Genomic DNA, 25792 nt, shown 5'->3' on the forward strand with positions numbered 1-25792 from the left:
ACCGTCACCGTCTTTTACAGATGAAAAACCAAGACTCAAGAAGGGACATGGCTTGATTAAGGACTTCCAGCTGGAAAGTGGCAGAGCTGTTCGTAAAGCCTGAGGCTCAGCCTTCTGGTCCAGATTTTGTGCAGGTCAGTTTGTACCCTTTCCAAGGTACTGCCCACAGCCCCTGTGTTTTCAAGCATCCCCCCCACCCCGGCTCCCACCACGAACACCCCCTGCCTGCTGTCACACTCACCTCTCCCGGGTATGGCCTCTTTATGCTTTGAATAGGCAGGGACTGGGGCCGAGGCCCCGGGTAGGTCTGCTGGGGCATCCGCTGCCCGTGGGTGCCAAAGGGGCTGATGCCAGGCGGCCGGGGCTGGTTCATGCCCATGGGAGGGCCGCTCATCCCCGAGGGTGTCATGCCAGCCGCCATGCTTGCGGGGTTCATGCTGCCCCCCATGGAGGCGGGCCCCCGCGGCCCGGGCTGGTTCATGAACTGGCTGTTATACGCCTGGGTGGGACCCATCTGGAAAGAGGAACAGACCTTCAACGGGAGAAGAAGAAAAAAAAAAAGAATAAAATGCCACATGCATTGAAAGTGCAGGGAGGGAAGGGTGGGGGCAGGGAGGCTCTGGGTTGGGGGGCTCTTTCCGGTGTGGCTGCAGCTGGTGACCGGGCCCCAAGGGACTTTCTGGCCTCCGGGGCTCACCGCTGCCCTCTGCAGGCCACACGGGGAAGATGCAGCCCGTGGGGTGTTACGGGGTGGGGCGCAGTCACTCCAGAGAGCAGGCAGCATTTCCAGGGAGGCAGGCAGGGTGGGGAAGAAGGTGCAGAGGTGAGGAGGTGCAGGGGAGGATGGAGGGGGATGAGGATGGAGGCAGGAGCCCCTTTCCTGGAAGCCCTTGGCCAATGGAGACACACCCTCCATCTGCAAAGTCTGAGGCAGTCCCAGCTCTGCCTCTGCCCGCCTGCCATGCTGTCCCCATTCTACAGTCCCCACCTCCTGTCCCCTGCCAGCCTTCAGGCGGGGGACCCCCTGGCCACACGCTCCACCCATCCTGAAGGTCAGGGGAGCAGAACTGGACCAGGGCCCAATCCACAGGTGGGATGACAAGGAGTACATGGTCTTCTGAGGCCACCACGGGGACAGACTGGTGACAAGACGTTTTAGACACTGAGTCCACTCTTTGGTGAGCAGGAGCCCCGAGGGCACCGAGGAGCCCCTTTCCCCATTTGTAGACACGCACGAGCCATGGACCCACGCAGAACAAACACGAGCACCCCCTCCCACGTCCTCACACACACCCTTCCACATGCCTCCAAGACAACCCGGACGCACCCTGACCCCATCAGCTCTCCCAGCACCGGGCACCCACCGACACCCCCAAGTCTGACTCCCCGGTGCTGCCTGCCTTGCTGGGAGGGCAAGGCTCGACTGGGACTAGTGGGGCCCTTACCGGTCCATACTGGTTTATATCCTTGTTCTGCGTCTCCTGCAAGGCTGCCACAGTGGCCGTGGCCGTGGCCGTGGCCGTGGCTGCTGCCGCCGCCACCGCAGCTGCCGCGGCAGCAGCCGCTGGCTGAGTGAAGTCAGCGGGTGGCCTGGTGTGCGGAGGGATGCCCATGCCTGCGGGGGCGTTAGGACCCCCAGGGTAGCTGCGAGGGAGAAGAAGGGAGGACTCAGATACAGCCTGAGGCTACTCATGAACCGCTCTAAGCCCTGGGCTGGCCGGGAGAAGGCAGGTCATCTCAGATCCCAGCGCAGCAGGTGTTTAGACACAGGACCCAAATGGGAGAGCCCTTTGTGTCACTCGGCGACCAGCATCAGAGAAGCCGGGCAACCTGCCCAAGGGCCCTGGCGGGGGCAGGGGATGCAGCTCCAGGTGTGTCTGGCACCTGTGTTCGACCACCAGGCCCTCCTGTGCTGGCACCGGGGAGGGGTGAAGCCCCAGAGGCGGTCTGGACAGTGTGGGACGGCAGAGGAGGAACGGGCTGCCTCTGCCCGGCCCCGACATCCCTGCAGCATCTTCCTGGGGCTCCTTGCCCCTTCCCTCCTCCCTTCCTCTTGCCCCTGGGGGCTCTTGGCCTTACGCAGCTCTGCCTCCACACCCGGCAGGGCAGTGACCTGCCTCACCTGCGTGGAGCAGCTCTCCCACCCTGCTGGGCCACCTTCTCCATGTCTCCCTGCGAATACAGACACGAGGCCCGCAAGGGCCACTCTGAGGCCCGAGCGCACAGTCCCATCACCACGGGGCTGACGGCAGCTGCTGGAGTGTCTGACCTACGGACCGGCCCGAAAAGGGGGAACGACGTGCCAGGACGCACGGTGCTGGCATTTAACCTGGACTCTTCCTCCTGGGGGTGGGAGGTGGGGGGAGGGCAGGCAGGGCCAAACCCGCTTCCCCAAGCTGCTCACCTGGCCCCGAAGCCCCCGCTGCCGGGGTAGTTGGGCCGGCCGTACATGCTCTGCTGGATGTAGGGCTGAGCGGGCCCGGCCTTGGCCGAGAACTGCTGCTGCTGCCCAGCAAACTGGGGGGAGTTGAGGCCGGGGTTGCTGGTGGTCATGCCCGATGCCATGGGGTTGCCGCCTGGATTCATGGGGTTGTTGGCATTGGCCATAGGGTTCCCAAGGACCTGTGGGCAGAGAGTGGTCGTCACCTGAGAGGTACCCCAGGCAGCGTGGGGAGCAAAAAGGAGACGTGGGGAGGGAGGAGGCTGTGACGGTGAAAGAGGGGGGACAGAGGGAAAGGATGAGGACATGAGTTGTTCCAGAGCATACGAATACTCCGAGAGGGTAATGTCGCCCGGAAGCAGGCAGCACGGGAGAGGAGGGCCTCAGCCTGTGACAGATGAGGCAGGGCTGGTCCTGGCCCCGGTGCCAGGTGGGAGACACTGGGTTTCTCAGCCCTCCCCCTGCCCAGGGGCCTGGATGCCCAAGGGTCGGGCCACACAGAGGCCCTGGACTGCTGCTCCATGAGGGCGAAGAGAAGCTACCCTGCCAGCGCCAGAGGGCGGCGGGATGCTGGCCGAGGGACCCCTGTGTCCCGGGGCTGCGGGGGGCCTGGCGGTGCCGTCCCAAGCGGCAAACAGCCCAGAGCCTTCCGCATGGCCGTGGTAGAGGCCAGGCAGGCCGGAGAGGAAGGAGTGGAGGAAAGAGGAAGGGGCGAGAGCAGCAGGCAGGGTTGGCCAGGCGTGTGGGGACAGGGGTTTGTCACAAGCTGGAGGGCTCACCGTTTTGCTGAAATCTAACCCAGGCTACCCAGTGTCAAAGACCCCAGATGCTGGGGCTCTGAGGTCAGGAATAGCCAGGAAGTGCTCCTATCCATCCAACCAAAGTAAACGCGGGCTGGGGAAGAACGCTGGCTCTCCGTCAGATGAAAGCCATCCCTCCAGAAGGGCCCCAGATGGGGGACAATGCGTAGGGGCCAGCTGCCACCTTCCTGAGGCAGGTGTGGAGGGTAGAGGCGTGGCCACGGCTGGTCTTTCCGGCCGGGCAGAGCCTGGGAGGGCCAGGAGAGCTGACGTGGGACGGCGACCCAAAGGCCCCAGGGCTCCGGGGACGGTCCTGCCTGGGCGGGGCAGGGGCTGGGGGCAGGAGAGGTTCTTACCTGGCTCTGGGACGTGTTGGTCACTCCCCAAACCGTGGTGACCACGGAGAGGGAGCCGGGAGGCTGGTTGGTGTTCTGCTGCCAAGGGACAGAGTCATAGGGGAATGACCCATCACTGCGGAGGGAGACAGAGGGGGATGCTCAGGGGCTGCGAACGCAGGAGGGCCCCCCACTCTGCCATGCTGCGCGGCTCCCCCATCTCAGTTCTAGACCACCCCCCCAGGCCTGGCACGGTGTCTGACGCAGAACAGGCAACACTGCACAGTGATGGACTGTGCAAAGTGACAGCCTCTCACCGTGTGGCGGACGGCCATCTCCCATGGCTGTCTGTCTCACCTTAGCCCACCAAAGTCCACAGGCCACGCGGTGGAGAGAGAAGAGAGAGCCGCAGGCTGGCCCTGAGCTTCTCCTCCAACCATGCTGTGACGATAAGCGGCCCCTCCAGGATAAGCACTGGTTCCCCCACACCCACTTCCCCTTGGAACTTCCCGGTCCCTTCTCAGAAGAGGTCGGAGGGGCCCCAGACCGAATCTCACCTCTTCCCCCTTCCTCCCTTCAGAGCAGGTTGGCCGCCTGGCCCTGCTGCTCTGGCCTGTGGCAGGCGCTTCCTTCTGTCCCTCTTCCTTCCCGACTCTGCATCCCAGGTTCAGGCAGCCTGCCGTGCTGCCTCGCCTGCTCCCACCGGCTCCCGGGACGCATCCCTGCCACGCTAATCTCCCTCCAACACCCACGGCGTTCTGCACGCTCGAGGCCCTTCGATGGCTCCCAGTATTGACAAGGCAAAGTCCAAACCCACACACTTGAGGATGATTTACCCCGTTGGCGAATCAGCACGGCGCCCGCCTCTATCGGAGCACCCTCCCTTGGCCATTCCTGCAGCTCCCCTGTGTCCTCCAGGGGCCCAGAAGTGCCCGCCCTGTTTGGTGACATCTCCCAGGAAGCCCCTAGGCAGAAGCAAGGACTTAACCTTGGGCCCAACACCCTGCCCTGTACACAGTAAGTGCTCCATAATGGCTTCCTGTTAGCTGCTGTGAAGAGCGGCCCCAGGGAGAGGGAGAGGGCCGTCGGGGTTACAGTATGAAGACCGCGCCCTATGCGTGCCGAGCCGGGGCCATCTCTCCTCCGGAGCCCGTTTTACTTGGACTCTGGCGCCTCTCACCAAGAGAAAACCCAAGGCACGGCTCCAGAAGGAACAGAGAAACAGGGCACCCACATCTGTCGTGCTGGCCTTGCCAGGCAGAACGGCTGGGTACCACGGTGGGGGAGGGTGTCCGGAGGACGGTGGCGTGGTGGCAAAGCGCCTCGTGCCTGGGCTTGTGACAAGAAGGTGGCAGGAGGCAAAAGCCCTCGTGCACTCCTGGAAGCTTCTACCCCCGCCTAGCTGGCGGTCCGGGGCAGGCCCCAGGGGTGCTGGGAGCCAGCCCAGAGGTCAGGACATATAGGAAGGAGGTGCCGTCCTGCATGACAAGCAGACAGAGAGGAGCCGGGGGTCTGAGTCTTGTGCCTGGTCCTTGCCAGGCAGAAGCCTCGGCAGAGAACACAGTCAAACAGTCAAGGACTGGAGACCAAAACCATGGCACTGTCTGCCCAGGCTTGTTTCCCCTGCCTCTCTGTCTGGCCAGCCCCTGGCTTCCTTTCTATCTTGCTCAGAAGTCACCTCAATGGAGGGGCCTGCCCCGACCTCCTGGTATCAGAGAACCCCCCGCCCCTCCCTTCTTCTCCTTCCCTGGCCTGCCTGCCTGCCTGCCTGCCTGCCTGCCTTCCTTCCTTCCTTCCTTCCTTCCCTCCCTTCCTTCCCTTCCTTCCCTCCTTCCCTTTCCTTCCTTCCCTTCCTTTCTTTCCTTCCCTCCTTCCTTCCCTTCCTTCCCTTCTTCCTTCCTTCCCTTTCCTCCTTCCCTTCCTTCCCTTCCTTCCTTCCTTCCCTCCTTCCTTCCTTTTTTTGGTACTTCAGGTACAAGTCCTGTCCCCCCCCTGGCTCAGGGGACAAGTCCCTCTTCCCCGCCCCCCCCCCAGCCTGTCTGCACTCAGTCCCCTCCTTTGTAAAAACGGGCCTAAGAATGGCATTTCCCCGTTCTCCTCTCGGAGTTTTTAAGCTGTAGGTCATGAAGCATGAGTGGGCCAAGGCATCAGACCAGCAGGAGGGGCCAGAAAGAGGGAATAAAACCGAAAGTAGTTAAGTGTGAGCACGTGGGGAGCATACACCTGACTCCTTGAACTTAAGGTCTTGATTTTATGCACGAGCGTGAGTGCGCCCTGGGTCACGGTGTACCATGCGCCTTTTCTCTGGGTCTCAGTCAAGGAAGACGGAACGACACAGGCCTCGGCCGTGGCAGTCGCATGTGGCTCGAAGAGGAGAATGTGACAAAAAGGCTGTCTCGGCTGGAAAGGGACACAGGCTTGAGCGTTACTCGTGATCTCCGGGGGCAAACAGCAGGCCAAGAGCCTGGGGATAGGAAAGGCCCCCGGGAACCCAGCCCTCCTGCCTGCTCCCTGCTCCTGCCCGCCAGATGTGATGTGGGTCAGCGACAAGGCCCAGATGCACAGGCCACAGGTGACAGCTCTAAGTCTGCAGCTGGGGTGGCTGACTGGGACCTGGGTGCCCAGGGAGCCCAGAAGGGGTGCAGCAGCAACATGGGCGAGCAGGCTACACGCCTGCTCGCCAGCCAGCACAGCTGGGCTAGAAGGTCCTCCCTGGCACACGTCACGGAGGGCTGGGGTACCACCTGCTCGCAGGCCTGGGACACCAAAGCCTCGAAGGGAGGCCCTGCAGGCTACAGTTCTAAACAACAGAGCGGAGGACCCCCCTACGCCCGACACAGCTGTCCTGTGAGGCCCTCATTCTAGGTGTGCAGCATCGAACACGGGACCCCCATCCCCTTAACGGACACAAGTGCGAGCCTGTCTTCTCTCCCCAGGACACCTGCCCCGCCAGCTCCCGGCAACCCTCCAGGCTGATGGCCAGTTCTGACTGAGGACGTTAGTGTCCTCTGAGCACACGCCTGGCAGGCTGGGGAAGGAAAGCCCTGTGGGCGCCCCTGCAGCCTGGCAGGGCCCCACCTGAGCCTGGGCGGGGCACAGGCAGCTGCTGCCTCACCACCCCGGGTGGGGAGGTCCCCGCTCACCAGGATACTGCACTGGCCCACAAACAGGCTCCCAACTGCCCCACAGCTCCGTGGGTGGGCCCCGTGGGCGGAAACCAGCTCCTTCCTGTTTCGTCCCCTCCACCCCTGGGCCGGTGAGAAGCAAATGTAACCATTGTTCCCAAACGGGGCATCCCGTCGCCTGGCTGCGAGTTTGCCCGGGGACCCAGGCGCACACCAGGAGTGCATGCGTGCGGATGGGGACACGTACCCGTGCATGCACGGGAGCCCTGCTGGCGTGCTGCTGTGCACACGCGGGGGAGGGGGCAGCCGCACGCACGGAGGGGCGGGCTCAGGGACTCGCTCGCCCCCACTCGCACCTGCTGCAGAAGCAGAAGTGGCAGCCGCACCAACACGGCTGTGACTCATCTCCTGGGGAGACGGCTCCTGCTGTCGCAGTGAAGGCGCTCGCCCCCACAGGCCCATGGCAGTCAGCCCTGCTGACGCCTCTGCCAGGACCCAGACACCACCGCCGGGGGCGGGGCGTGCTGCCCGGCTCCGGCTCCCCGTGCCCAAGAAGCGAGGACAAGCTGGGCTCCTGGGCCCTTCCAGGGTGGGAGGGGCCTAGGGTGATGAAGAGGAGGCCTAGAAGGCCTGTGGAGGGGGGTGTCCTGAGACCCTTCCTTCCTCCAGCAAATACTACTTAACCTGCAGGTAAGTTCAGCCCAGGTCAGGAAGCACTCTCTCCTCCCTTGCAATTCAAAGGGAGGCCCGGGCCCCCCGGACCCTGAGAATCCCACTCTTGGCAATCCTGCCTGGTTCTGTGCGCCCTGGATCCAACAGGGCCTGGGTTCAGGCCACAGCTCCCCACCAGCTGCAGTCTCGCCCAGCCAACACTGCCCTGAGAATCCTAGTAAACCCAGAGAGACACCAGTCCCAGAAGCCACTTGGACTCTCACCCATGTTCTGCCTGCCAAATGCCCTCTAATAAGGGGGCTTCATTCTTATCCTGAGAAAATGCCACTCATCCTTCCCAGGCTCCTCTCCCAAAGGCCACCTCCTCCAGGAAGCCCTTGCCACATTCACTGGCCTAAGCTCTACTTGTTCCTCACATTCCTAGGGCCTGAGTGGGGGCCCAAATGAAAGCCTTCCTGCCTTTTTCCCTTTGCCCCAGGAGTCCTGAGTCAGGCTACCTGTGCCTGGCATGACGTCCTCACCCCTACAGGGCTCAGAAAGCCTCTGCCAACCAAAGTGCCAGAAAGAAAGACCACCTCTCCGTACTCGCCTTGGAGGGATGCCTGAGAAGGACAAACCGTGTCCACTCCTTAAGCTTGATTGCTGACTACCCGCAGTGTGCTTGTGACCCTGCGGGGCACGGGCACCCAGGAAGTGAGAGGTCCTGGCCTCTGGGGAGAGTGACGGAGGGAGGCTAATGAGGCAGCCACTTACTCTCTCTATGCCTCAGTGTCCTTGTCTGTGAAATGGGGATCATAGTAAAGGCTGCCGTGAGATTACACGAGCTCACACGTGTAAGGCACAATGGCCACATCTGGCACACCTCAGGCCCCTAAAACTGCCGCCGCCGCCGTTGTTAGGATTTATTGCGTGGCTTCTAGAAGCAAGGAACTATATGAAGGGACTTTCACTTGAGGACTCATTCCATCCCTTTAAAATGGGCTCAACAGGGGCGCCTGGGTGGCTTAGTCGGTTAAGTGTCCGACTTTCGCTTAGGTCATGATCTCGCGGTTCGTGGGTTCGGGCCCCGCGTCGGGCTCTGTGCTGACTGGCAGCTCAGAGCCTGGAGCCTGTTTCAGTCTGTGCCTCCCTCTCTCTCTGACCCTCCCCTGCTCACGCTGTCTCTCTCTCTCTCCTAAAAATAAATAAAAACACTAAAAAAAAAAAAAAAAAAAAATTTTTTAAAAAAATAAAATGGGCTCAACAGATGCATTTCTCCCAGACACATCTGGGATCTCACAGGGGCCCAGAGCTTGTCAAGGCCAAGACTGCCAGATGGGTCTGACCATGTCCCGTTGTCTCAGCGAGCTAAGGATCCGGAGGGGGGGCATTTCCCTGCTCGAAGATGGAGATAATGCGAGGGCAGCACACGCTACGAGGGACATCTAGCAGTTCCCAAGAAGTCCACGGGGCACAGCTTCCTGAAGGTTCTCAGGGAAGCCTCCCAGCATGAAGGGACACAGGACCTGCAAAAGTCTGGACTCAAAGACAAGCTGCAGAGAAAACCCAAATAGTGATGTAGGAAACAGGACTCTACGCATCAAATCATTAACTGTGGCCTGCACTGAGTACACTGGCAAATACTCAGGGACTCCAACTAAACATCTCTGAGGCTAACACTCAAATGACAGAGGGAGGCCCGGCAGTAGAGGAGGCTAAGTTTCTGGGCCCTAAACCCAGACTTTTTAGGATCAAACCTGGGTTCTGCTACTGGCAATTTCTAAACCTGAACTCATTACTTAAGTTAGCTCAACGTCCTCATCTATAAAATGGGACTAACACTCTCCTAAGACAAACATACAAATACCAGTTCAATACAGTGCCCGGCACAGAGTCCCTGTTAATCTGTGCATACGCTTTCCTCTCCGTTTCTCCAGCCTGACTACATGCAGGTACCCACGTTTACCTGCTGATACAACACTACTGCTTAGAAGTTTGGCAGAAAGGCTACTGATGAAAGGGGGTGTTACTATCATTCCTGCTCATTTCCTAAGCCTCTGAGGCTTTCCTCAGTGTTCCTCTGCCTTCCTGTTTCTCACGAACTCCTACCTATACTTCAAAGCCCAGCCTGGATACTCCCTTTTGTGATTCTTATAAGCAGAACCAAGGACACTTTCTCCCATTTCCTCAGCCCTTTTTGTCACATAAAAGAGCTTTTCATGCCGCAGTTATAGTAGACGATTCACGTGTCTGTTTGGCAGCTCCACGGGCACTGACTGATGTTTGCTAAATGTGAGAAAATGAGTAAAGCCCAGCAAGAGGGAGTGATGATTCCTGGCTCCCGGGTCCCTCCCGTGGCAGCATCTACACAGACATTTGTGGACGGGAGAGGAGGGGAGGGCTGAGTTATTTCTTCCCTTGCATTTCTAACAGCCACTTTATTTGGGAGAAATAACGAATTCCTATTAAGGGTATTGTCAGACCCTAATTAATTTCCCTGATCCGGCTATATTGGTCCCATCTCCGTGCAAGGCTGCAGAGTTACCACTAATGAAACACCGAGCCAGTGAGGAGCTGAAGCTCCCACCCTCTTTAATTTAGGGGGACCATTAACACCGCTATCATCACAATGACTCGGGCCGCTTCCTTCCCTCCCTGCAGTGAAATGTAGAGGGAAATGCGCTGCTCGCTGCATATTACAGGGTTTTAAATTTTATCAATAGGAAGGAGGAAGGGAAAAGAGCCTATATCTTAGCAATCTGGAAGCAATGGAGCAGGATTTATGGGTCCTTCAATCCCTTTGTCATTTCTCTTTCTTGCTTTCTCACTTTCTCTCTCTTTCTTTTTTTAATTTTCTGGGGGCAAGAAGGGCCTATTGCCCTCTGAGTTCTGGGTACAGCTACATAAAAGCAGCTAACAACGAAGGCGGTGAAGGTGGTGTGAGGCGACCAAGGAAAGGGGAACATGAGGGCTCAGCTCTGATTGATCCCTTCTCTGTCAGCCGGCCAAGCGAGAGCGCCAGTCTACTGGCACCCAGCTGAGGGTTGGGGGGCATAACAACTGGCCCGTGGAACACCTGGTGTGCCGGGCCCGGCGACAAGCATGTTCAAAGTCCTGCACTGCTGTTATTCGAGTGCTACAGGTGGGGAAACTGAGGCACAGAGAGGTTACAGAGCTGCTGAAGCTGGAAGACGCCAGGGCGGCACCTCGCTGCCCGCAGCCTGGCTCAGGGAGCTGCCGCACTGAGGGGAGCACCGTGGCTGCACCCAGGCACCTCTCTTCTGGGGAGCTGCAAACCCCTCTCCCGGAAGAAGGGCAGCGCCCTTGATTTTGGAGAGTTCCCCAGCCCTAGCGGGCTCTGACTGTAATTAAATGAAGAGTGTAAACAAGATGGATCAGGCTTGTAATTACTTTTGCAGCACTGATTCGCATATGGACAATGGGCTAATCACAAATGGCTTTTTTAACCACTTATTTAAGATCTGAGAAAGAAGGCAGAAACTTCTGCTGGCAACAAGTCCAGGCCACTGCGGGGGCTGTGCTGAGGTCCGGCTGCAGGGCTGCGGTCCCGAGGCCCCGTCCCGCCTCGGCCCTCCTTCTCCTACCTGAAGCTCTGTACATCCCTGTGAAGTGGAGAACACACCCGCCCGAAGCTAGCTCATGGGGACCGGACTCCGAGACAGTCCATCGACTGCTCCACAGACCAGAAAGTTCTCCCCAAATGCGCAAGCACACGACACTCCTCCTGACACCGTCATTCTCAGCAACTGCCATGGGGCTGTGGTGGCCTGACCCTTTCTGACGCCGTAGTGCCACTGTGCGCCTATTGGCTCAAGAGGTTCAAAGGCCCCAACTCCCAGCCTGGTGCTGCGGCTCCAACCTCCGTGTAACCTTTCCTCTAAATGTCCCTGATGGGGCGCCTGGGTGGCTCAGTGGGTCAAGTGTCCGACTTCAGCTCAGGTCATGATCTCATAGTTTGTGAGTTCGAGCCCCACATCGGGCTCTGTGCTGACAGCTCGGAGCCTGGAGTCTGCTTCGGATTCTGTGTCTCCTTCTCTTTTTGCCTCTCTCTCTCTCTGTCTCTCTCTGTCTCTCTCTCTGTCTCTGTCTCTGTCTCTCTCTCGCAAAAATAAATAAACATTACAAAAAAATGTAAATGGCTGTGACCACTTGACTGTCACAGCAACCTGGGGCTTCAGGCTTCCAGGGCTCCCTCACTCTCTTTTATTTACCTGTCCTCAGAGCCTACAGACAAGGACCCCGAGTTTTCAAACAGCCAACCACCCCAAGCACTCAATCCTCAACATCACAGGGTCCTCGAGCTCACCTGGCTCAGGGTCTCCTTAGCTATAAGGCAAGAAGGGCTTCTGTCCCCACATCATTCAATACAGTTGTGGGGGAGGGTGATCAGAAAAGTCTCCTTTCTGTGAAAGTACTTGACTTTCTCTTCAACTTTCTTTCCTTCTGGTTTGGGAAATTACATGAGGACTTACAAGGCAATGCCCCTATGGGAATTTCCCAGGCAATTCATGAAGCCGTGAATAGACACCAGCCAACCTCAGATCATTGGCTCACGATGTGCCCTTGGCCTCGGCCCTGGGCCTGCAGGGATGTGGACCGGTCCTTGCTCAACTGATGACACTTCTTTCTGGTCTCAACTGCCCTGCTGCAGAACAGGAAACAGGGCAAGGTCTGGTTCAGGGGTGGGTTAACCACTAGACGCCCCCTCGCTGATCTTGAATGGCCAGCAGCAGAGTGAAGGGCAGAGCACTGTGTGTGGTTCAGTGCTGTGTGTTCACCGGTGAGTCACTGTCCTGCTCTGGGCCCGCCTTCCCTTCTTGTCCTGACATTCAGGGTGGGAGGTATTGTTCAGAAGGTGCTATGTTAAGAAGGCCACATTCCGTGGAAGCAACTGGTCACCCACCAGCTCTCCGTGAAATCTTGCAGCGCACAGGGCTCTCCCACCTCCGAGAGGCCGTGTTTTGCATACTCCATCATTTCCCGAGCACATACAGGGAGCCAAACCAGTAGTGGCACAGGCGGCACTGGGTACCGGCCAGTGGCTCTTCAGCCCACTGACAGAAAGCCGGTGCAAACTCCTAGAACGCACCTGCCCAGCTCTCAGACCAAGTCCTTGAAGGTCAAGGCCCATGTCCTTTGGGAAGCCTCTTGACAGCCCAGCCACTTTCCTCCTTCTGAACCCCGAGGCCAGGCCTACCTGTCACCTAACCCTCCCCCTGTCTCGATCCGCCGGCTCCCGATCCGCCTCACTGGGTCTTACTTCCCCAGCTAGCAAGATGCGGCTCCTCCTCTGCTGGTGACGGGCCGGGCCGTTCTCAGGCCAGCAGCTCAGCTCAGCAACAACCTGGCAAAGGCCCGGCCAGGGCCCACATCCCTGGCATTCCGCGGCCTCCACAGTCATGGCCAAGCAGGTCTGAGGCAGGCCTGGGGCTGCAGGGCCCTGGCCCAGTCGGAGGAAGACAGGCTGGCAGAACAGGGCGCGTGAGGCACCGAGAGGCAGGACGGGTCTGGGGGGGCGCAGTGGGGACAGGCTAAAAGGAGGGTAAACGCAGGCTGGTGGTCTGGGTTGCATTCAGCCACAGCTAGGGCACAGTGGCTGGGAGCCTCGCGGACAGACAAGACCTGTGGCTCTTTGCTGAGCCCGGGCGAGGGGAAGAGGGCAGCCAGAGGTGGGTTCTGTCTCTCTAGAGCCGTGGTTCTTAAGCACAGGTGAATCCCTCACCCCCAACAATGTATGAAGGTACTTTAGCACCATGGGGGTGGGGGGCCAGTAGAAGAACCGAGTGGGCAGGGACCGAGATATTAAATGCCCTGCAAAGTCCCACACCATGGAAAATGCCCTGGCCCGAATGCCGGCAGGAAGGCCCACCAAGAAACCTGCACAGAAGGGGGGCTATCCTGAGTTTGGGTAGTCACAGGTCGAGCTGAGGGTGTGCTGGGGCAGTGGCCCTGGGCAGCGGTGGCGGGCTGGCTGTCCTATAAAGTGCCTCTGGCAGAGGCTGCGAACCATGTGTAGGGGGCCATCCTGTCTGGGCGGGGTGATGGCCCTAAGGAGCTCCCCGTAGCTCTGAGAACCAACAGTCTCTGATTCAATTTGTCGAGTGTGGCCAGTGCCTGACTCTGTGGCAGCTCACCCCCACCCCGTGGTGTGGCCCAGGTCTCCTGCAGCGTGCTCTGGGCCGCGGGTGCCTCGGTCAGGCTGGGTAATGAATGAGAGCCTCGCTCTGACAGCAAATGCGCCCCGCCCTCTCCAGCCTCATTGTCAGCGGAACCCGCAGAGGAAAAGCAGATGGCATGGCAGGCCTGCTGCTCCAGGGTCGGCTGGGAGAGCTCTCAGAGAGCGCATGCCCGGCTCAGTAAGGGACTTGCAGGATACTTAACTGCAGGGCTTGCTGGTCCTGAGCACACGCTCCTTCTGAGGCTGTGCAGGGCAGACTGGCCAGTACCGCAGTGCCTGATGGCCTCCGCCAAGCCATTCCCACCTATGTCCCTGGGCTTCTGGTGGCCCCACCCCTGCACTAAGAGCCCAGCCTCACTCGGCTCCTGCACGGTCAGCCTGGGTTGGCTCCATCCCCATCCATCTGCAGGGGGGACCATCAACTCTGTGATGCTCCTGAGCCCCTTCTGGGCTCTGGGTGTCTCCCAGTCGCCCAACGCCTTGCTCAGGAAAAGGGGGAAGACCCTGGGCTCAGGACAGTTAGCTTTCAGCCCAAAGGCTAAAACCTAAATGAAGAGACAGCCCTCCGCCGAAGGGACAAAGCAGTCGGGCTGGGTAAGACCAGCGCTTGTAGCCTCTGCCGTGATGTGGGAGAAGCAGTGGCATTTGAGAAAACAGGGAACATCCTCATGGCTGCTCAGAGACTCCCACCCCGGTCCTGGCACCTGAGGGGCTCTTCCAAGGACACATCGGGGCCCGAGGGCTGGCTGCCCAGAGCCTGCCCCTGGAGGTATGCGCCCACTCACCTGTGCGACAGAGTGGGTTTCATGGAGCTCATGGAGTTGAGGGGAGGCTGCATGGGGAGTTTCCCGGGGGGGTCGCTCTGGCGGCTCTTCTGATGTCGGAGCAGCAGCAGGCGGCCGAGCTCCTCGCACCAGGACGACAGCAGGGCTACAAGGAAGGACAGGAAGGTCAGTGGGCCCTGCAGCACCTCCCCCTGCCACGCCCACAGCCCCCTCGCCGGCCCAGACTGGGTGCTCCCATCTTCGCGTGATGCCCGGAGACGCACTAAGCCTCCCCACCTGGGCCGTGGGACTAATACCCCAAAGGAAGGGCTAAAAGACTCCTGATGCTGGAGGGGGGTGCTTTTCAACAGCCGCCACTTTGAGAAGGACAGCCCAGAGGCGGCAAAGAGGAGAGACTGGACATGATGGAGGGGACCGTCAGAGGACACACCACTGGGGCAAGAGGGAGGGAGCCACGCACAGACGCTGTGTGGGGTGAGCTTAGGAAGTGCTGGTCCATCAAGACTTCTCAGCGAAGCCTCTGGACCGTCAGCCGAACATGGCTTCCCCCCAGGGGGAAGGCAGGCAGGGCACACTGCACAGGGCATCCAGAGCCTTCCTGGAGCCTAGTGACGGTCCCAGGAGTGCCTGCAAGATCCTCCCTGGAAGTCCTCCCCGCAGAAGTGCCCATGCCTTCCCGTCAGCCCGGCGGCTGGCCCCTGTGCTGCTGGGCACCCAAGCTTCGGAGAACGAAGGATTTCCAGGGCAGAGGGCAGCTCGGGGGTGGGGGGCTGCTAGCGTGTGCCGGGGGCACGAAGGGCAGAAAAGCACATGAGGACCCAGGACGTCCAAGCTCAGAGACCTTACACACCAAGAGAAAAGCAGCTGCCATTAATGGGTGCTGGGGAATCATCCTCCACCGTCCTGATATAACCACCAGGGGCCAAGAGCAGCTCAAGGTTAGTTTGTCTGGCCAGGCCTCCCAAGGAGCATGAGGGAGTCTGGAAGGCTGGGCCGTCACCACCTTGCCGTGTGAACTAGCCGAGCTTGGAGACCGTCTCTGGGCCTCAGTGTGCTTGCAGGGGAAGAGGAATGACTCCCGCCCGCCCTCCCTCCCAGGGCTGCGGTGAGGGGTGCATGGGGAAACTGATGAGATGATTGTGTGGGAGCAAAAAGGGGTGAGCACACCCTGGTCACCGTCCCCCTCCTGCCGTGAGTACTTCAGCCAGACTGGTGTGGTCTGATAGCTCTGGAAGTAGTCAGCCCCGCCGGGCAGCCGGGAGCCTTCAGAACCAGGCCCGCTCAGCTCAGCCACTTGGCTGGATGCAGAGCCCACTCCCTCATTTCCAGGCCCTCCCCTCCCATCTAGATGTACAACACGCTTCGGGGTCCTTGTGTTCAAATCTGCCCTGCGCGATCCAGAACGGCCCCTCTTATCCCCATTTTGCAGAGAAGCAGACTGAGCCCAGACCGGCGAAGTCACTCACAGTAACCATAGCTAGACCGGCAGCGGTGCAGACAGTGTCCCCTGCCCCACACCCCGGTGAGGAACCAAGCCTGAACCAAGATGTGGGAGAGCAGATGAAACCCTTCAGGAGGCAAACACCCAGTGGCTGTGGTCTCCAGCCCTGCCAACCCAGTGAGGCCTCACGTGAACCAGGCCCTTTATCACAATCAGCTCACACTGGGGGGAAACACTTTAAGGCACAAAGCCCTGCCTGGAGTGGCTGCACAGGGCTGTCACTTGGAACTGCCCCGACCCTGGACAGAGTGCCCCACTGGCCCAAAAACCCGAAAGGCAGGGCTGGGGACCCCCCTGAAACCATGACACACTCTGCCCCTTCCTGTGGCCTGTGTAAGCTCGATCAGTAGTGGGGAGAGGTGGGTTCTTCCTTCTCCCCGGGCGGCCGGGGGCCAGGGGCCAGCCGCTAGGGCCAGCAGAACCCTCCCCATGCCGTCCAGCTAAAGCTGCCTGGGAGCAAGGTCCACCGGTTACCAGGGACCGGCTGGGGGCTCAAGGGCAAGGGAAGGGCAGCAGTTCCTGCAGGGAACAGGGCGGGACGCTGATGGGCCCTCCGGGGTTGCTGCGTTTGTCTGCTCTGCGGGTGCAGGGCCTAGGGACGTGGGTCAAGGAGGAAAGTGCAGGCTGAAAAGCAGCCTGTGAGCTCCGGTTGGGAGAGCACCTGTTCCTGCCTCCAGGAGGGGCTGCTGAGGGGCGAGCTAGGTCTTAAGAGAGTGTCCTGCCCCTCTCTGTGAGGCTCATCTTGCCACCACCTGCACGGGGAGACCCCTACTCTGGCGTGTGTCTGCCTGGAATGGTGGCAAAGCGCCCCTAGAGCGGGCATCCAGCACACATCTGCCACAGCTGGACGGTGGGGGGAGCAGCCTATTCAGAGAGGTTGGAACAAACAGAAATGAATTTCCAGATTGTTCCATTCTTCTCCCAAGCCTCTAGTTACCGTTTCTTGTGTGTGTGGGGGGGGATGGGAGGCGGGGCGGGCACGGGGCATCTGGAGGCTCATTTGCACGCCAAGCACGAGGCCTGCCGGACCGTGGTGACGGAGGGACTGCTCGGCCGCCAGCACAAAGGATGGCCACAGATGGTGGCGCCCGCTGTCCGCGCCTCCCAGCCCTCACTCCTCCCGGGGGCCACTGCACCACGCAAGAGCTTTCCTCCAAGGTCACGGGCCACCCCCCTGCTTGCCCAAGGACAGCCCCTGTCTTCCTCCTGCCAATGGAGTGGTTTCCCGTTAAGGGAATAAAAGGGGGCTGGTGGCATGGCAGAGGCTGGCGGTGAAGAGCCTGGAACGCTGTGCGCAGATGTGACATGTGTACTAGGCAGTCACGGTATCACAGATGCCAGGACGGCCACGTTTCTACAACCAGGAGGGAAAGGGCAGGGAGCGGGGGCGGCGACACCCTTCACCCCCTGGGCCTGAGCAGCCAGTGAGCACGGAGGCCACACTGGCAGACACGTGGTGGCCGCCGCTTGGACACGGCGTAAACCAACACAAGCTGTTGTGAGGCAAATGCCCGTTAGTGACGACGGGTGGGAAGCACAGCCACAGAGGGGGTGCGGGCACCACCAGAGACCCTGGGGGACTGACAGGCAGAGGCAGGTAGGGGATCGCACAAGAACCGAGAGACAGCACAGCGGGGGGGTGTCGGGGTGTGCACTGCATGTGTGTGCATCTGGGCTGGGCTGAGCATGCGTGGTGCTCGATGGGCCAGCCCTGCCTGCACGTCTCTCCTGGTCCTGTGTGTCTCTGCCCTGGGCACTCTCTGCGGGGGGCGGGGGGAGGGAAGGAAAAGGGACCAAGGCTCTGGGACTCGGGAGGGGTGCCAGGCATGAAGAGTCCCTGGATGGAGTGGCAGGGACGGGAAGAGTTTCAGGAGGGGATACCAGCCACCCGCATCACAGGGGCCCCTCAGACTGCGTGGACAGCCACCGGGACCAGCCTTCTGCCTGGTTCTGGGAGCACCACTCACCCGGACAGTCTAGGTTCCACCACTTAGAGCTACATGACCTTGGGCAAACTCTGGGCCTCAGTTTCTTTATCTGTTAAATAGGCATTAATAGTAATGCTCACTCCTTACAGGGCTGTTGTCACATTTACACGACACTAACCCTTGTAAAGTGCTGAAAACAGCGTCTGGAGACCCAGAAGGCAGCGTGTGGTCTCTGGAAAGCAGGTGAGGGTCTGCAGATGCTCCCTGCTCGTACTGGCAGGAAAGCACCTTGTGGATGGGAGGCGGCCACCCCTGCCCCCTCCAGGAGGCATCAAGGCAGCCCCCACGGGCACCAGTACCCACGCTGCCCCAGGAGCGGGCAGGGACAATGGTGGGCAGGCCACGGGAAGTGGGGGCTAAGTGCCCCGGCTCTGTAGTTCCACAGGTGACAGGACTTCGCTCATGTCCCGCCACTGTGAGATTTCACACAGGCTGCTTCATGGCTTGGAGACCCAATCTCTTTATCTGTGAAATGGGCTTAGCAGGAGCGGCCTTGCCTCAGAGAATGGATGTGAGCTCTAATTAGTGTCGTCAATCAACTACAAGGTTATCTGAGCAGAAGCCAGAGAGGGAGGGAGGCCGGGCAGGGAAACAAAGAAACCCTGTAACCCACAGTAGCCCCAGCAAAGCAGTCCCTCGATCCCACACCTACCACACAGCCCTGGGCGAGCTGGTGAGGCACTGACGTTGGAGCCAGTCCGTGAAACCTGACCCCAGCTCAGTCTCTACCACCGTGTGACACCTTGAGCAAGTTGCCTAACCTTCCTGGGCCTCAGTTTTCTCATCTCTAAACTGGGGTGGAGGTCTTCTACTCCTCACTTCATAGGGTAGTTGCAAGGGTGAGCTGAGTTACCATCAGGCCCTAGTACGTGCTATACACGTGTTTGTGAGAAATGCAATTAACATCATTGACCATGGCTGGCAGATAAGTAACCAACAGCGTGGGGGCCTAGGTGTCTCTGACCCCTTGGGACCATACAAGGGAGTCAAATGAACTGAAGAGGTGTGCAGTTCTGAAGTGCCCAGGGGCTGGGGAGGGTGCAGGGCACCTGTAAGTCCTGGGCCCTGGAGCAGATGATAGGCCTATTTGCCTACAAGGCTTCAGGCTCTGTGGAGTGGCCCCTTCCTCCTGAGTCACTGGGGTGGGTGCCAAGGGGCAGAGTGAGGACAGTATCAAGTGCCTTGCTTTGCCTGAGATACAGGAGGCAAAAATCAAGTCCTCCTTTAGAGATGGCTCTGCCTTCGCTTCAGCCACTGCAAAGTGCCTTTAGCCCCGAAAGGGAGGAATTTTGGGTTCCCTGAGATCCGCCACGGGACTCCTAGCCCAGCAGCAGCCATCTGAGGGGCTCCCTGGGGTCCTGAGCACCCCAGGACCCGGGCTCGGGCCCTGGTCTTCAGCAGCGAAGTTCCTGATGGCTGCATCACAGGGAAAGGCACAGCCCTGAGGGTCAGTGGACAGGAGAGGGGTTTCAGGCCGGGAGGTGACACGACAGTTGAGCTCTCATGCTCTGACCGCCTGCACTTGTCTCCCTGCAACTTACCCAGGAGGCCGCAGGGGTACCAGGACTCCCCTTCTGGACCTGCCACGAGCTTAAACTAGGGCCCTGTGCCCACAGCACGTGTCTTACAGTCGATGCCATGTCATGGTGTGATTAGTGGCATTGCTTCCTTCCTAGCGGGACATAGTGGCATGTATGACAGTGGGTGGCATCTTCTATTAAGGGGATACAGTAGACATGTCTAGGGACTCCTGCGGCAGAAGGTGCTACGACTAAGGCAGTGTGAACACTTCTGAACGAGAAATGGAAACGAACTTGAGTTCTGAGCATCAGGAGGGCCCACGATGTACATCTAGGAGGACAGGGTGGGAAAGTTCCCAATGTTTGTTCCCCAAGATGTTCCTGGCTCCTCCCCCTGCAGCCACCACAGTATGCGTGAGGGACAAGCAAAAGGCAACCAGATATAAAAGCGAGGGCAGGCCCGGAGTGCCATCCTAGCCCTGGCTTGTCTCAGATGTGTCTTCCTTGGGGACAGTGACAGGCCCTGCATGTCTCTGTACCTGCAGCTGCTGGCAGAGGGGACCCGCAGGATGGGCTGGCCAGAGGGACAAGCGGGGCCGGGCTGGTCTTACCAGAGAGCTGGCGGCGTGGGGGTGGGAAGAGGCTGCAAGGCAGGACTTGGGAACTGCAGGTAGGGAGGGTGGAGCCGCATTCTCCAGACAAGCCCAGCGGGGCCGCAGACAATGAGCCGGTGTGGGTGGAGGAGAGGCAGAGGCTGGGGTCGGGGAGTTAGAGCATCAGAGGGGTGATCGAGCTCACCCGGGCACCGGAGAAAGGCTGCCTGCCCCTCGCCAGGCTGTACTCCAGCTTGAAAAGCAGCCAGGAGCCAGGGGCAGCCAAGTGGCCACAGGAAACAAGCCGTTTGTTCTTTATAGAAGCGAGCAGGGGATGCTCAGACAGTGAGAAGCCTGGGCTGCTCGTTCTGAGGAAGGTCTGCAGACTGGGAAGGGATGGGGGGGGTGGCGGTGCGTGAGGGGGAAGGCACAGAGACCTGTATGTAAGGGCCAAGCTAGACGATTATCAAATGCACTGCAGCCTGGGGAAGCTACATGCAAAATGAAACAAAGGCGTATTAAGTATCAAAGAGCATCTTAGCGGCTAAAAGGCTGCTGGAGAACAGAGGAACTCTGTGAGTGTATGTGAGCGAGCAAGCGAGCGAGCGTGTGTGAGAGAGAAGAGGGGGACGGAGGAAGAAAGGGAAGGAGGGAGAAAGGGGCTTCTGAGACCCAGGGCAGGGGCAGGACTCAGAGGTGTCCGGGAGGCGGTGGCCGTGTCCCGGGGAAGGGAGTGAGAAAGACTTGCAGGACGAGGCACAAAGCACCCTTGGGCGCATGCCAGTAGTTCACTGCTCAATGAGGAATATTAAGAACACGTTCTCATATGTCCCCGGGCCATCAGCTCACTGAATCCATGCAGGACCCTCCGGAGTGGCAGCGGGAGTGGGAAAGTCTGGCACGGGCGTCTGGAGGGCCCTGCCCGGTGCTGGGAGCAAGTACGGGCCTCCATGCTGGGCTCCCCCCGCCCGTGTCAAGTTCCTGTCCCCTCGTCCACCCAAATCCCCGGGAGCACCTGGAGCCACCTCCGGAGGACGCCCCCTCCCCTGCCCCACGCAGGGGCCCCTGCAGCCTGGCCCTCTCCACGGTGTGTCTGTCCCCTTTGCTGCTTGCCGGTTGCAATCACCTCCTGCAGGCCTTGTCCCTTCTCCCCTGAATTATGACAAGCCGGGCCCATCATTTATCTCTGTCTCCAAACCTGCCTCCTGCCAACCCACTCTCTGCAAGGCGGCCAGAGGAATTTTCCCACAAATGTATTCTGATCACCTCTCTCCGGTCTGTGTCCCCGGAGGCCGCACGCGGCTTGGTGGAGATGGGAGATGCTCAATGGATGCGGAAATGACTCAGAGAGCCGGGCTTTCCGGGGGAAGGTGCACTGTCGTGCTGTGAGAGCATGAGCCCCATGGGCCTCGACGGGAGCCGAGGGGGTCGCTTCCGCAGGCCCGGCGCCCAGCACGGCCCTTGGTACAGGCTATGCACTGACACAACCAACGGACTGAAATGAATCACAGCTGGATAACCTAATGCAGGCAAGGCGGGAGGGACGGACAGACTGCGCCTGCTGCATCCACGAGCCAGACAACCGGGGTACACCTGTGACTGGTGCTCTGGGGCTTTTGACCCTGCTGGCAGCTCCCCATTCCCCTGGGGCTGGGACCCGGCCTCAGGAGCATCAGCCCCGAAAGGAATCCTATCATGAAGTGTCTGGTGACTGGCGTTGCCATCATAACATCTGTAACCGAGTCAACTGACGCCTGTTTTATGACATGCACACCCCCTGGTGGGCCACGCCAAAATAGAAGAAGGGAAGGAAAGCAGGTTAGAGAAACAGCCTCGGCTCCTGTACTGTGGGAGGCTGGCTGCCGCCCTGGGTTCTCTCTGCTCTTGGGTTGACACTGGGGTTCGTGTGGATGGGTCCATCCCACAGGGGAAGGCCAAGGGCCTTCCCGGAGCACCTCGCCCTGGGCTCCCTGGCAATGCTGCGGCTCTTCCTTCTCCAGCCTCCAGAGCCAGGTCATGCCATCCCAGCCTCTGACCTTCCATCTGTCCCCCCACTCAGGGGACTCTGGGACCACTGCCTAGGGAAGCTTGGCAGTTAGAGACCACAGGGACTCCTGCGTGTATCCGGGGACCAGGACCCTGCTGGGCTCTGGCGAGTGAGGGGCCAGGAGGGGAGGAGGACATGGGGGCAGATGTGGCTCAGGCGGGGACTGGTTTCTCCACATCATCTGTAAAGTGGGAAGACAAGAAGAGGAACCTCTGTCCACAGGCCGGGTGTGAGGAGCTCCAGGATGAAGGAAGGGCGCAAGCTTTGAACCACATGTAAGAAATGGTGAGTCTTGTGCCAGAGTCTTTACTGTAAAATGCTGACTATCCCCCGGCCTCCGAAGGCAGAGTGGCCGAGGACACACACACCGGAGCCAGGCAGCTTGGGTTCCAATCCCAACTAAGACTTGGCAGCTGTGTGACCTGGGGTGAGTTACTTAACCTCTCTGTGCTTTGGTTTTCCCTTTAGTAAAATGGGGAGAATAAATATTACCTACCTCCTAAGCTGTCGGGAGGATTACATCAGCTAATGTACATAGATGCTGGTAGAGTGCCTGGCATACAGGAAGGACTATATACAAATAAACGTTCCTACAGTTACTGAGCACATGCTCCTTTAGGATGGAGAAGCTTCCCTGTCTCCCCTTCTACATGCTGTTGCTCAAGAAAAACACAATTCCTTTCACTCATCTGCAAAGGCATCACGAAAATGCTTCCACACTGTGGGCCCAGGCTTGCAGCACCTGTTCCTTACTGGGTGCTCCTTGGGCAGCCCGTGCTGCTCCCGAGTCCCCAGCGAGGCCCGTTTCCCCTGCCAGACTCTCAGAATTGGAAAAGACGACAGGCCCCCACATATCTGAGCGCAGAAGCTGCTCACTTCTGACCCTGCTCTCGGGCCATGCGGTGTCAGTGGCCAGTCTGGGCAGTCTCCCTCCTCGGGAGCCCCTGGGAGCAGGGACGGGCTTTGCAGCCCCCCTCCGGGCCGACAGAGCAGCTGACAAAGGGCCTCTCCTTTGCCCCCAACTACCGGGTGGTGCACCAGGGTGCCCGGGCAGACCCTCAGCCCCTCCTCAGTCCACGTGCCTCTGTGTATCTAGCACGAGGTGGGACGAGGGGCAGGAGCCAAGGTCAGGATTCCTGCTCTGGCCCATGACCCCTGAGCCATCCGCGTAACTGTTCCTCTGCCTGTCCTCCTCTGGGGGCCCACCTCTGCCAGGTGCCCTGGAGATGGAAGACGCCTGGGGCCCATGTGCATGCCTGTGAAATGGGGTGACTGCACCCCAGTGTGGACAGGGAGGGCCCGCTGGGATCGCCAGGGTACAGAGACAGCCCCTTACTCTTTTCCCCTGCCAGGCACCCTCTGCTTCACTGAGCCTCACAATCTCCCGGCGGGGGGGGGGGGGGGGGGGGGGGGGGGGGGGGGGGGGGGCGGCGGCCAAGGATGAGGCTGTCTGTATTTTACAAAGCAGAAATGGAGGCTCAACGGCAGGTGACTGAAACACAGTAGTGACCCTGCTGCTGGCCCAGGATGGCTTCTCTTTCACCTCCCGGAGTGTGTGATGTCACAGATGTGAGGACGGCCACTCCCCCAGGAGGCGGCCGCGTGCCTCCAGCCCACCTCCCATCCCGTGATCTGGCGACATCCCAGCTTCTTGTCCCACAGTCTGCACCGACTTCCTTTGTGACCCCAGGCAACTTCCTCCTATCTCAGGGCCACATGTAAGAGGGGGTAGGCGCTGTGCTCTCTGAAGTCTGTGGCTCCATGAATCAGCCCCGCTCTCCTAATAGGGGTCACATCTCTCAGGGCTGAGGCCAGCCTCCCCCTTCTCAATCCTACAGGTGCTACGGGACTGTGGGACGAGCTGCGTGTCCTCACGTCCCGCCTGGACACTTCCCTCGCCACACCCACCCCCGGCCCCCAGGGTTATAGAGGGAAAGGGCTCCAGAGATCTCGCCTTGCCCAGGTACCCCATTTAATAAAGCCAGGAGCCCAGAGAAGGTAATGGATCCGGTGGGGTCTGAGAGCAGGGCCCAGGGGGAATGGGGGCTGGGGAAGGGGTTGCCAGAGGGAGAGGACTCTGCAGTCTCTCCTGCTGACGGGTAGGACTTCCCTCTGGTTACAGAAAACAGTGTTCCTGGGGGGTCGCAGGCTGGCCTTTGGTGGCCCTGACAGCTGAGCTCTGGACCATAAAACAAGAGATGTTTTCCTAGCGAGAGAATCTTACTCTCCTGCAAAACAGCTGTATCATTGCACTACCGCCAGCAGCAGCACGCTGCCCTGAGTTTCAGCTGCTGGTTTTTCTAGATCATTCCCACACTCTGCTCCCTGCTCTGTCACCTCCCATCACTGTGTGGGTAAGTCAGTCAAGACAAGGAGGAATCATCTGCTGGCCCTCTGGCTGCCGGCGCCCTGCCCCTCTCCATGTCTGCCTCCCCTCTTATCTGCACACACACTCAGGCCCCACATGTGGGGAGGACGGTGAGGGACAGGCAGCCCATCCTGCAATCCCCGGATGTGCGCGGAGGCTCACGGCCGGCCCTGCCTGGCCCTACCTGCCACCTCAGGTCCCTGCCTGGCCAGAGAGGGCCTCTGGGCCGTGCCCTTCCTCCCAGAAACCCCGGCACATGCCCCCAGCCTTCTCCCCTAGGGCTGGCTGGGTCAGCAGGAGCTTGGAGGCTCCAGGCATGTGAACTCACCCTGGGAACTGAACTCCAGGGGACCTCAGAGCCAGAGCTGCAGGGATGGTTCTCAAACCGGTCTGGCCGTCCCTCACCCTGCTGGGCAGGTCCTCAGACCCCAGAGGAGATGCCAGACAGGTTGAGCCTGTCCGTGGGCTTTAGGAAAATCCCAGCCTGGAAAGTTCTCTGCCTACCTCCCACCACCGTCTGCAGCCTTCCTTCCAGGATAGCTCATTTAGTCGAAAAGACAACCCCAAACAAGCTCAAGAGGCCATTTTCATCAAAAGAGAATGCTACCTTCCCCTTGGTGATGCCCCCTCGGTGCTGCCAGCCTGAGCGAGGGTCCGGGGCAGAGGGCCTCCTGGGCCAAAGTGCTGCCGCCGCTTAGACCGGCTGGCAGGGAGCCATCACTGTGTCCCGTGCCCTTGCGAGGGGTGTGTGAGCTGGCCCTGGACCCTCATAAACTACCTGGTCATGGAGTGGCCACAGCCCCCATCTCAGAAACGAAGGGCAGGAGCAGAGAAGCTGGGGCACCTGGCTCAAGGCACACCCGAGCATGCAACAGGCTAGGCCCAAGGCACGGGTTTCTCCTCTTACTCTGGGGACACCTACTGCTAGTAGGGTAAGGGTGGGGGGGTCTAGACCACCTCAGCTGAAACTTATGCAGCAGTGATGGCAAAGCAAGCATGCTGAGAAGGGGAGAAGGACCCCAGACACCCCACAACAGACTGAAGCCAGGTGGCCTCTGTGTATCTGCCCCCCCCCCCATTCAGGTCCTGTGGCTACCCAGGAATTGACCAGAATGTCCACTGGGAGGAGGGTCCTGAGTGCCAAGAGTCTCCCCAGCTCCATTTTGCTCCAGGACCCCGCATGGTGGAGGAGAGCTCTCCCCATACTGTTGACCTTGGCACGGTATGCCCAGGGGTCTGCAAGACCAGATCTGGGCCGCACTGTGTGCCCCCAGGAGCTGTGGAAAGCTCTGCCCCTCATTCCAGCAGGTGCTACCCGGAGAGCCTGTTTCTATCTTGTACTATAATTTCTCCTGGGGCCTGAACAGCACTGCCCACGGCTCACTCTCGGGGAATCGGTGGGGGGGTGGGGGGGTGGTGAACGGAATCCGGCTCTTCCCT

The 25792-nt window shown here is 59.9% G+C and overlaps 1 protein-coding gene across 7 annotated transcripts in view; it reads right to left on the reverse strand.

The window, feature by feature from the left end:
• ZMIZ1 (zinc finger MIZ-type containing 1) overlaps positions 1-25792 on the reverse strand; it is a 231926-nt gene that overhangs the window by 20982 nt on the left and 185152 nt on the right. For 6 of the 7 annotated variants that reach the window (XM_039240532.1, XM_039240529.1, XM_039240535.1 and 3 more), the window contains 5 exons: positions 14336-14480; positions 3597-3711; positions 2405-2622; positions 1446-1644; positions 242-532 (listed from right to left, as the gene is read on the reverse strand). In XM_039240532.1, the coding sequence (XP_039096463.1) occupies positions 242-532; positions 1446-1644; positions 2405-2622; positions 3597-3711; positions 14336-14480 (968 nt within the window). The remainder of the gene's footprint in view (positions 1-241; positions 533-1445; positions 1645-2404; positions 2623-3596; positions 3712-14335; positions 14481-25792) is intronic. The other variant, XM_039240534.1, reaches the window with a different exon arrangement.

Source organism: Hyaena hyaena, unplaced genomic scaffold (assembly GCF_003009895.1).
Source record: "Hyaena hyaena isolate Hyena2069 unplaced genomic scaffold, ASM300989v1 scaffold_176, whole genome shotgun sequence".
Taxonomy (NCBI): domain Eukaryota; kingdom Metazoa; phylum Chordata; class Mammalia; order Carnivora; family Hyaenidae; genus Hyaena; species Hyaena hyaena.